At 37.5% G+C, this 12,500-nt stretch overlaps 1 protein-coding gene across 1 annotated transcript in view; it reads left to right on the top strand.

Moving 5' to 3' along the window:
• Positions 1 to 5,959: 5,959 nt before the first annotated feature.
• LOC123963583 (23 kDa integral membrane protein-like) overlaps positions 5,960 to 12,500 on the top strand; it is a 13,911-nt gene continuing 7,370 nt past the window's right edge. The window contains exons 1-3 of the mRNA XM_046040527.1: positions 5,960 to 6,090; positions 9,435 to 9,500; positions 10,852 to 10,977. Of these exons, the coding sequence (XP_045896483.1) occupies positions 6,031 to 6,090; positions 9,435 to 9,500; positions 10,852 to 10,977 (252 nt within the window). The 5' untranslated portion in view covers positions 5,960 to 6,030. The remainder of the gene's footprint in view (positions 6,091 to 9,434; positions 9,501 to 10,851; positions 10,978 to 12,500) is intronic.

Raw genomic sequence — 12,500 nt, 5'->3', positions numbered from 1 at the left:
CTGTTTGATCCTGCTATATCTGACCCTGTCTTTACTAGGTCTCACTTGTAAAAGAGGTTTTAACCTCAATGTGACTTTCCTAGTTAAATAAAAGGTTAAGAAGATAGAACTCCAGTTTTAAGTTGCTTACACTGTAGCACAAAACAATTTACAGGAAGATAGAAATTGACAAAGAGGTAAACATACATACATGTAGGAGAAACAAACACTGAATGGATAAACATGAAGTGGGCGGTTATGTACATAATGTACATGTGTAAATGTATGCATGCAGAATTTATAGATGATATATTCTGTTCCTAAAAGTTAAGAATGAACTAATCAAAGCTAACTGTTCACTGTCAAGGACAAAACAATCACACTGTCCTGCAATGAGAAAAAGCACCACATCCGCCTTATACTGTGTATTGCACAATAGTATGTAAAGATTCTCTTGACGTAGGAGGGAACTGGACAGACTGAAAATACCCCAACTAAACTCTTACTCTAGAAAACAAAACTCAAACAAAAGACTTCACTAACGTCTTTACACAGACACATTAGAGATCGTGTCAAATGAAAGAAAAGCTTCAACGCGTGTCTGCTGCTTCAGAAAGATTCATTCAGTTTAAATATGGCGCTGTATAAAATTAATACCAGTAAGTTGCAGCAAAATTATTTCTAATTTAGGCTTTGCTTTGTGGACAATGCATTTATAAATAATTTTACTGTAGCATTTTGCACAGTAACATCTACATTTAATGCAGCACTTTGCACATTTAATAATAACACGCAGGCTTCTTGGACTTTTACTGCACAGATGAGACTGAAGGTTTTGTTTGCTATACGTTTCATAGCCACCAGATGTCTCTGTGTTTCCAGCCCTGACGCTCTGTATGTTTTATCACCACAAACTGAAAGCTTCATATGCCTTCATCCACCTGTCTCTTCCAACTAACCAATCACTAAGCTTTCCTTACCGATTAAAATGAGGCAGGTTAATTTATCATGTACCTCTTTCTACAACAAATTGAAACACAACAGAAGGGCTGCGTCCGAAAAGTCTTTTTGGCTTAGGAAGGTTCCTGACTGAGTGAAGTGACCTGGAAGTATTTCAGTGGCAGCCATGAAAAGAGCTGTTGGAATTCCAAGGGGGTAAGCCAGAGATCGGACAGTGAAGCCGACCAAAGCCTGCAGGGAGGGATCCATGTAGGCCCAAAAATGACGTCAAAACCCTGTGACAGCCCGTCGCACATGAGAGATGCAACCGTATTGCTTAGATTAGAAGCTCTCGGCAGTCTAAAACACTATGCAGCGATCAGTGACGCTGCGTTAGTTTGGCAGGTGAGCCTCGTAGGTGGGCTGATTAAACAGTGACGATCCGAGTCGGACAAACACACTGAGCAATGAGACTTTTTGTTGGCGCAGATATGCAGCTACCAGAATTACGGTGTTTCAGACGTTGTTCTATGTCATTAAACCACAGTTTTGCATATGACTTGAACTGAGACCCGTGCGAGCTGTGTTACTGTGTCATGTAACATGATCAAAGTGAGGATAATGTTGCAGCATGTAGGTCCACGTTATGCATTTCCAGCCTTCAGCAATATCATTAATTAATTTTACTTCAGTCACAGATGCCAACTCCCTCTCCTTAATAAAGGCCATGATCAAGCTGGATGACCTCTACAGTAAATGTGATGTTTTGTTTCAGTGTTTCCCACACACTGATTTATTTTTAGCGGCCTGCCACATTATCATTATCATTATCTGACCATGTTTTCTTACTATCTAAAATGTTCAGTGCACATATTCGCTCAGCACCTCCTCTCGCTCGGTCGTCATTCTGTGGGAAACGTGTTTACAAACAATAAGTAACATCCGCCATCGCATAATTACATCGCCTAGAAAAGAGGATTCTCTGAGCCCCACGGTCCTTATTTTCCTAAGTTTCCTAAGTCCTTCACATCTCCTTCACATCTTTTCTTGATGTCATGATGTCTTCCATCAAGGTCAAGGAAAGGTGATTGGGAAAGGAGATATTTTTTTTTTGACTTTTCGGAAACAGCCAAGGTAGAACTGAGCTCTTGATTGAGGTCTCCTCTAATATAGAGTTGTTCTTGTTGGTGATTGGGTCCTTGAGATTCAAAATAACCAATGAGGAGTCAGACCTGGAGTTCACAGGTGGACAGTAATCAGCTAACGTCACCTTGAGAGAGGGAATAGGAGAAAGAGAGAGACAGAGGGAAAAAGCAAAGTCATCCTGTGATAGTTGTACATCCATAAGTACACTGCAAACAGGAAATAATAATCTGGCATACTTTTAATGGGGACAATTTGCCAAAATGTAAACAAACATAGACTAAGATAAATTGTAGCCCATTGCCAACTAAGTGACTGACACCATGACAACATTACACTTCCTGTTCAAGGAACACTTGTGTTTAAAAGCGGTGACATAAGGGCTCAGATGAAAAGACTTTTCAAGGTCTTCAGCATATACGATTTTAGGAAACGTAACAGTATGAGGTCGGTTTAGATAATTACAAATTACGGCGGGTCAGGAAAAATATTGCATAACCTCAAACATCAAAAGGACGTAGTAGTGTAGACTACTACAGAGTCGATGATATGAAAATACTCAGCATAAAAACACACAACAATGTCGACCGCATCAACACCTGCAACATATCTACTGTATAGAAAGCACCATGTAAGAGAGCCCAGCGAAAACAACAGGCCTGTCCAAAATCACTGCGCTAAAATACGACAAAATACAAACAACTTAAGGAGTATCGTTAACAGCGGGGAGGGAAGACACATGCCTTTCGTGTGAGAGACCCGAGTTCAATTCCCCTCTGTGACACATCCACCAATGTGTCCCTGAGCAAGAGTGCAACTGTACCATTACATGTTAAGTTAAACTGCCTTGCTGTTTCAATGCTGCATACTTTAACGTTACAGAAACGAGATGTCACAAACCAGAATCAACAGCTGTTTGTCACGTTCACAGGAAGAGAACAGAAAAGTCGGACTAGAAGAAACTGTGTCCAGAATTTGTGTAAGTTAATGATCAGTGCTGCATGTTTTTGACTCATTTTATATTCAGTAGGATGTTTTTTTTTTTAGCTTAATTTACTTTTTTTGGACAATGCACATTTGTTTATTTTATATTTACATTGCGCTGCATGTTTTCTTATTGTGCAAATAACCCTTTCTCATTTCTGTGTTAACATTGCTGTGTGCAAGCTATTTTTCAGAACATTCTTAACAAATTATCCTCTAAAAAATGATGGGGACAAAGTCAGCCATTTCCCTGCATCCCTAGTTTAAGCATTATGGGAACCATAATTTTAAAATTTAGGACATATTTGTGGCAGCCAATCTGAAAACCATCCCGAGAGTGTAAGGCTCCAATGTGCAGTTGTAATGTTTGTTTTTTAGCCAATTTTTGTTTCCATATCTGCAAACTGGCGCGATTATAAGTGTGCATAATTAGCTATTTGCAGTCTCTGAACTTATCGGATAATAATTGAAGAGTGAAATCAGTTACATCTCACTGAGGTATCTCAAACACTGTTTACTGCCTCTGACTTACTGCCACAGATCCCTCCATCCTCCCACTTTTTCAATGAAGCTTTTTGTTTTGTTGACTTTACCAAGAGTTCTCTGTTCTTCAAGGAGTTTACTCGGGGGGATTAAATCTCCCAGAATAATCTGTGATGCTTGCCTCAAATTTGCTAAATTTAACCATATAACCATTTACTATAAATGGTGAATTCCTCGATGCAAGTGTCTCTGACTGACGTTGTTTTTACAGGGTGCCACTGAATGCACATTAACAGTATAAAGTCCCTCTGGAGGCTGTAATGTTAATCACACTCCACATTATGAAAACGTTGGACAAAACAAGCCAGAAAACTGCTCATAGAACAAGATTTACGTCAGGTATCTAATTGATCTAATGGATGTTTATGCTGCTGACAATGGGACAGTGATGCATGAAAATGTTCAAGCTGGTTTCCGTCCCATGTTACTGTGGTGTCTGTCATTGTGTATCATCATTAGCACTGCTGGCTAATACGACCGATCTGAAGGATTTGTATACCTTTTGGAAACACTGCAGAGAAACCAGCTGAGAACAGGAACGCTGTTTATGACTGACGCTCACACACACGTATGGGCATAAACACACGCAGACAGACAGTCCGTCCCCTTCAGTTATTTTTAGTCTAAAGTCAACACAGCGCTGTGCTTAATGACTCCACTGAATTCCTCTCTGTCCTATTTTATCTATTCAAAAGGCTTAACATTGATTCAGTCTTAAAATCAAAATTATGTAAAATTAAATAACAAAAAAGTAAATTTTTTCCTAATGATTATAATTAAAAGAATGATAGAAAATAAAAACTTTTATTATTGTTGGTTAAAGTAAATAGATAGATAGCAATAAAACCAACAGTTTTTCCATTTTGACCAAAAATCTTATGTTCAAGGTTTTATCTGTAGCTTTCAACTCCATCTGATGGTCTTCTTCAGCCGATGGAGATTTTCTTGTTTTGTGTTTTTCTACTCTGTCTTATTTGTTGTTCTGTCTACATATGCTCTCCTTTGAGGACGTCAGGCTTCTTCGATAACAAGATTAACTTTCACCACATGGTCCAATCAGCAGCTCAACTGATGTCTCTGTGTCAAAGAATAATATTTTAGGTGGTGGATGGCTCACTCCCAGTTGGGAACGAGACTTATTTACGTATCTCTGGACCTTGTTTACGAGTGACGGAAAGATGGAGCGTGGTGGAATCTTTCATCATCAATGAAAATGGTGGCCTTAGATCTCGCAATAAGACACGTCCACAACCTGTCGACTTAGAGCTTTGGTAACTAAAGGACAGGCTTTAGTACAGATACTCCCAACAATCAAAATATGACATAAATGATGTAAAATGCTTCTGCTAAAACACACGTTTACCTCAGACTTTGCACAACGGTTGTTTCATGTAGTTCCCTCTTTCTCTTCACACCACTTTTGAAGTCTTGCTTACAAAGTGTCGGTGCTAAGGCCTTAGCTTGTGCCTTGTTCTGCTGCGGTTTCATAATAAAGAGCGATGGATGTGGATGACGGAAGATGTGCATCTGTTTTTTTCCCCCCTCCATTTACGTCACAGTAATCCAATATAATTGTGATTTGCCTCAAAATCCATGTTGTTGAATGTGACAAAGATTGTGACTAAAGACTCACGATGGACATAATGTAAAGTGATCTTTATTCCAACCTTCACCTGTGGTCATGAGCTTTGTGTAGTGGCTGAGAGGAGATCACGTTTCCTTTGCAGAGACTCTGTGTTAGAGACAAGGTGAGAAGCTCGGACACCCTTAAGCAGTCTTAAACAGAAGCTCCTTTGCACTAAAATGGAGTCAGTTGAGTTGGGAATCTGATCAGAGGTTTTCAGAGCCCAGCTGGGAGGAGACGAGGAAGAGCCGGAGGAAGTAGTTAACGAGAAGGCGTCTGCTGCTTTGTTGAGTCTGACTGCTGCCGTGCGAAATGGACGTCAGGCGGTTTCAACTTGTTTTTATGCTGCAAAGCACTTTGTTTATGAACCCGTGTATAAATAAACATGCTATTATATTAATGACACCCCTCCCATGCACTTGTTCCTTGTTTGCATCCTTCTTTCAGCTTCATCATACTTTCACTTCCTTGCTTCCCTCCCTCCTTCTTTCGGTCTCTTCATATCTACTTCTCAATCACTCTTCCTTCTTTCCTTTCCTCTTTGTTAGATATAAGTCTTACCTGGCGTAACCTCTTCTCTTTTGTTTCCTCATCTCCTTTCCTCATCTCCTCTCTTCCTCACCCTCTCCTGCTGATCTTCCAAACTTGGTCATGTTCCTCGCTCTGCAGCCAAACACTCTTGAGCTTTAAACAACATCCATCACTCTCTCACTCACACACACACACAAACACACACACACACACACACACACACTCTCCGGGTCAGCTCTGGTCTTTACTCTGTTTCTATTTTAGCTCGACTCTCTCAGACAGCAGTCATGGCTCGTTGCAGGAGTTACTTGCGAGGGCTCGCCATCTGTATCACTGTGCTGCTACTGGTAAGCTAACCGCTAACAGCTAACAGCATGTTTATGTTTGCTTTTGAGGGATGTGATGTTGAACAGTTGGAAAAAAACATGTTTTTTTTTACAACTTTTATTTATATTTATTCAGCACTGCCTTTTGCAATGCATTTTAAAATAACACTGGTAAAACCTTTTTGCAAAATACAAAACTTGAGAATTTGTTTAATAGAGGTAAAATAAATTTATGAGGGCATTATATATATATATATATATATATATATATATATATATATATATATATATGGGCTGACCCCGAATATTCGAAGATTTGATGCTTTGATGGGCGGAGCCTGATTCGACTGTCAATCTCAGTCGAAGCTTCGCAGCGAAATAAGGATCATTCCATTCTGGCGATATGGGGGTGCTCAAAGTCTGACTTTACATAGAACTACCACTTTTCTCCCAGTAAGTTAATATACAACCTATTACAATATACATTTCAATGTTTAATACAGTAAATAAACATGTAAAAAAAAAAATCCAATAAATGTTTTTAAAGTGCGTAAATAAATCCAAAATTATGAGCCTAACCCTGGGTCGTCAGTACGCATGTATGGTGGCAGTGGAGGAACACTTGCTGAAGAGACGGAGCCCCAGCTTCAACAGTGTTGTGCTGAGTTGTCCACACCTCGCGGGACTTTCGGATAATTTATCACTGTTGATGAACCACACAAAGAATATTATATAATTTTTAAACGGCCGCTACTTGAAATAGACCCTCGAGAAACCGCGACATGCATGTAGTTGTGCAGCACAGCAAAAACTCTGCACAAGACTGGTGAATGGCAGGGGCGTGAGAGAGAGAGAGCGAGAGAGAGAAAATGGTCAACAATAAGCTTCAGTTTAGCTTCGGCTCACAGTCACTGTGCACAAAAACACACATGATTCAACTATAGGCAGGACTTGACGATTCTGATTTGACTATATATAACCTTAGTCGGTGACAGCCCTAATATACATATATATTGAATAATGTATTTTTTTTAACCTTTTGATTAATAGGTTTTATAGATGACAAATTAAATGAAAATTACTTTATCTCACTTCATAAATCAAGGTTTAAATTCATTTTTCAACTTTAAAACAGTAGCTTTAATTGTTTTCTACTAAATATTAATTTGACCAGAAGGTTATTTAGTCTGTTTCCTTGTAGAACTTTCAATCATATCACATGATCTTCATCAGCAGATAGGTTGTCATGAAACTGTACAATTGCACTATTTCCATTTTTTCTAACAACTTTAAGACTGCTTGCCCAACAATCTGTACCCGCAATACATACTGTATTGCGGGCACTGTTTTCACCTTGTGAGTCTGTGTGTGTAGTTGAGATCAAAATGAATGCTGTGTTCAAAGATGGGTGTGTGCTGAGAAAGGGTGCTGGAAGTAGGGGGGTAAGTGATCCAGTACAGATTAGATAACGTTTGACCTTTATTACGACATCTTACAACAGCAACTAACCTGATATGACTTACATTATCTACACATACTTACAAAGTCTTTTGTACAAACATCCGTTAAGAACAATGTTTGTATCCTTAATGAAAATTATTAAAGGAGAAAATAAATTAAACCTTTGCTTGGATGTCCCCAACAACTAACCATGTTAAATATTGTACATTCCTTGTATCAAACTAGGGAATTTTAGCGAAACACATGTCGAAATGAACATAGGTTAGAAGTGCAAGAATGTTTAGGCATTTTAAATACATCTCGCATAGTTCACCTCATAATTAAACTAATGATCATGATCAGATTGTAAAATATTATACAGATATACTCTAAAAAAAAACTTGTGGGGTTCCTCAAGGATCGATTTTAGATTATTTTTAATCTATACAGAGTATGTTGCTGATGACACTATGCTGATGACACACTGCTTTACACTTTAAATTGATGCACTTTTTAGATTTATTTAAGATTTTACTGCAGAAAGTGAATTTTACCTTTAAAGTAACCTTATTAAATATTAAAAAATACTTGTCTATTGTTTTACATGCTTAATATGTACAAGTTTTTTTTATTTCTTATTTTTAAATCTATTTTATTGTATAATTATTTCACTTTTATTTATTTTTCATACTTTCGATAATTTCAATTTTCTGTGTCCATTACTGTCCAGTTGTTTTACTGTTTATATTTGTGCTATTATCTGTGTAAAGAAATATTTGAATTGGTCTATTCTGTATGAAAGGTGCTATACAAATAAAGTTTGATTATTTAATATCAGTATCAACAAAAATTTACAGTACAGAGATGTAGCAGAAGTTTTAGAGTCACCATTAAAAACAAATTTATGGACTTTTTTTTAAAAACAAAAAATTTTGTTCACTGTATGTGGTGTGTCTACATAAAAACATGAATAACATTTCATAATAATGTGTTTGGCTGTGTAATCAGTGGTTAATCTTTGTTTAGGTTTCCAGTTCATTTACTCTTTTTCCCTCCCTCTATTCTCACTCTCTTTTTATATTTCCTCTCCTCACTTTATCCCCTCATTCCTCTCCTTATTCTTCGACTTTTTTCAGCCACTTATTTGTTTGCCTATAAATGATTCAAGTTCACTTTATTTAATATAATTATCAGGTGTCATTATTATTACAACTAACTGGAAAACAGCCTTTTAATTCAAATAATTTCTGTCCTGCTGCACAAACACTGAAACTATTCCATTGGCATGATTTCTGTTTACTGACTCTTGTTTTCCTGCTTCCTGTTTTGGCTCCTGTGTTATTTACACTATATTAGTGAATTACAGTAATTAGTAACCAGTTTCCACTTTATTTTGAACACCTTGGATGTGTTACATATAAAAGTTTGTGTTTATCACATGTAGAATTTGTGTTTTTTGAGGTTTTAATTGCCCCCTTTTATTTTGTTATTACTTGTTTTGAAAATGTGTTGTGTATGATGTTTATGACAGCATTAAAAAAATTCAAAATCCAACAAAGTCTAATAACATCAGTATTTTTTTATTAGCTGTTGCATTTAACTGCAGCGCTGCAGCTGGAGTAACTAGTTCGAAGAAAATGTTTCAGTGTGAGAATATTTACTAAAACTGCTGCTTGAGCCTGGAAACGTCTTTAACTTAAAGACATTCATGAGTTTTTCTGTGCAGCAGGAGTGTTTGTGAAAGTTTTAACTCTGACTGTCAGGCAGAAGACGGGTTCCCAGCTGATGGGAGTCTGATGAGAGTCTCTCTGGGGAAGCAGAACATTTTCAGAGGAATGCAGCTGCTGTTAAAGACTTCCTCATTTTGTGAAACTCGACATTTACAGCAGTTTAATCCAACGTTTTCCTTCATTACCTCTCTACAGGTGTCCGGTATGGTGATGATAGGCGTCGGATTTTACTCCATCGATGGCAACACGCTAGTTGCTGAGGTAACTGTGTGTGCTTTTAAATTAAGTTTTATGGTCCTGTGTGGCCTGCTGGTCTATTTTTGAGCACCAGATGTGTGAAATAAATAAGTGCTAAACTATATGAACAAGACATTAATTAAATAAATAAAATATAAACATTTAAGATCTTAATCTCCACATAAAGTAAATTAGTGGGAAACAAATGACACTGATTTAACTGAATAACCAAAAAATATGTCTATTTCAACATTATAAAATCATTGTAGAACTTTTAGTCAATACATGATATACTGTACACAAAAATCTATTTTATTTACTGTAGCTTCTCTTGCTCACTGCAAGTGATGGTACATTCATGTGGTGTCAGAATCTTAAGTCATTATATCAATAAGTGAAATAAAGTGTACATGGGACATAAATATAGAGACAGTCAATAAACACAAAGTCACAAAATACTCAACAATGTAGAGTACACAACAATATAGATAAACAAAGCCTATCGAATCTATAATAGTTTATTCACAGCAAAACACTCAAGTCACCCTACGATACCCCGGCTTTGGATTGGGAGTGGCTCGAGCCCCCTGCGACCCTGTACACAGGATAAGTGGTTGATGATGAGTGAGTGAGTGATTGAACACTCATGTTGAAAATATATTAAAGAAAGACAAGGCAATATAAAAAAAGATCAAAACAAATTTCAAGACAAAAATGCAATTCGACAGATCAAATACTAGAAAATAAAATTAAATCTGAATGAAAATTATTCAGTTTGACTCAAAAAAAGGCAACCGGAGGAGTCTCAGAGTTTGTTTCAGACATGTGGAGCATGAAAACTTAATGCTGCTTCTCTGTGTTTAGATTTGACTCTGGGAACAGAAAGCATACCAGATGGTCCAAGTCAGAAGTCTGGAAGGACGGCGGATCAGAAATGTATTTAGTGTCTCCAGAAGGAGCTGATAAATGTCCGTGATGAAAGTAAAGGGATGTCATGAAGATACAAGTTTGAATAGGAAACAAATCTGTCGGTGTAGCGTTAGAAAGACGTGAGCTCCCCAGGCTCCAGGCTACATTAGCTGCTACCAACATAACATACCCGAATCTCTGAATTATTGGTGGACGAGATATATTGTTGGGAATGTAGGTGCCAGGTTTTGACACAGAAGAAGGTTCTGCTTTATCTATTTTGGTCCTTTTGTTTTGAACTGGGAGTCTGACAGTGTTATATCTGTGGAGTCCTGGATGGACAAACTTTCCTGCTTGAATAATCAGTATAAATAATTAATTTTAAAGAAGCCAAACACTGAGAAAAAAGTAATAAAATGCAGCTCAATTTGGATTCATTTAGTGTCTCTCTCTCTCTCTCTCCCAGTTGTTTGACCAGTTGTCCAGTAGCGATGGTTTACTGCTCCTGCAGGTGTTCGGTCCGGTCACCATGGTTTTGTCTGTGCTGGGCATCTGTGCTGCGACGTTGGACGTCAAAACTCTGCTGTTGGTGGTGAGACACACAAACACACACATTCATGTTCCCATCACTTCGGACAGGGCTGGGAGGGTCACTTTAAAAATGTAATGTAATCCAGTACAAGTACAAATTACTTGTTAAAAAAACCAACTAATGTAACCTGATTACTTACCTGGTTATTTCCTGAAGACAACCCAACCATAACCACCACTTGCCTAACCCCTAACTCTTCATTTTTTCAGATGTAATCCTCTGGCTTCTAACCTAACCCTAACCTTAAACCTATGGAGGAACGATCCTGAAACATTAAGAAATAAATAAATGCTCAATAAATAAATAAGCATCCGATTAAATACACAAAAAAATAAAGTAAATAAATAAATGTATATATCTATTTTAATTACCTTATTTATTGTCCGTTATAATCTTCAACTTCATTTATTAATTACTTCTTTTTTAAATGTATTTATTTATGTGTGTGTTTTAATATTTTTTTCTGTTTTATTATTGCGTTGCATTTTCTACCCTATTTATTTTCACCCATGGTATTTATTTCTGCCTGTCCTTTTTACATTTCTGTATGTATTTCTGCCTCATTATGCAAATGAGGAGGGGCTGTGTCTCAAGGGGTCATCTTCTCTGCTATTGGTGGACCAGTCAGACAGGAGAGCTCCTACTCTGCCTGCACACATCAACAATCTGCTCCTCACACAGTCAGACGGCTTCCTTCAGTGCGCTGAGGTGTTTAGCAACTCTGTTTGAAGACACTACGACCAGCCATGTCTTCTCTTTTCATGTAGACGCTCTGACAGACTTCAGTTCTTTCAGTTTGCTGCATGCATGGACACAGAACTGCGGTAAAGGGAGAAGCACACGGTCAGCTGGCTGCAGCTAAATCTGGAGTGCACTCGTATTTAATTCTGTATGGTAAATTCAGTTTTACACGATGCAAGCACCACATACAACATCATTTATCAAATTACACAACGGATATACAGTATGAAAATAAGATTGATTGGATTATACTCACAGGATGTATAAAACCTGTTACATGCGTCTATTAAAAGTAAAGTAACACAAAAATGTCAGGGAAATTACTTTACTTATATTTAACTACTGCAGTTGTACATTTGAAATACCTTCCTACCTTTCTGATAGGAAGCCTTCTTGAGGTGGTATAAAACATTTCTTCTTATATTCTGATTTGAGTTGTGGACAACTATGACCACATGAATTAAAAAAATTAAACATTTCACTGCCCAAGTCAGCTATAACACAAGTCTTGTTCATCAGACTACATGCTGTACAGTATTTGTGGACAGATTTTGTCCCAGGATTTATTATGCATTTCTTCTTCTTCGTTGCATGATTTAGAATAATAAGGTGAGAAATGGGTCTGTTCTGAGTTCATCCTGCACTGCAGCAGCTAATAAAGTCCATTTAATCCCAAAAACGCTTTTCTTTTAGGCAGGCTGGAGCAGAAAACAACTCACCTTTCTCAAGTTGTACAGTAATGTCACATGTGTATGAAGGTGGATCAAACAAGCTAATCTTAA

This window comes from Micropterus dolomieu, linkage group LG23 (assembly GCF_021292245.1).
Source record: "Micropterus dolomieu isolate WLL.071019.BEF.003 ecotype Adirondacks linkage group LG23, ASM2129224v1, whole genome shotgun sequence".
In the NCBI taxonomy this organism is placed as follows: domain Eukaryota; kingdom Metazoa; phylum Chordata; class Actinopteri; order Centrarchiformes; family Centrarchidae; genus Micropterus; species Micropterus dolomieu.
Note: the sequence above shows the minus strand (reverse complement) of the source record. Positions and strands in the feature narration are given on the sequence as shown.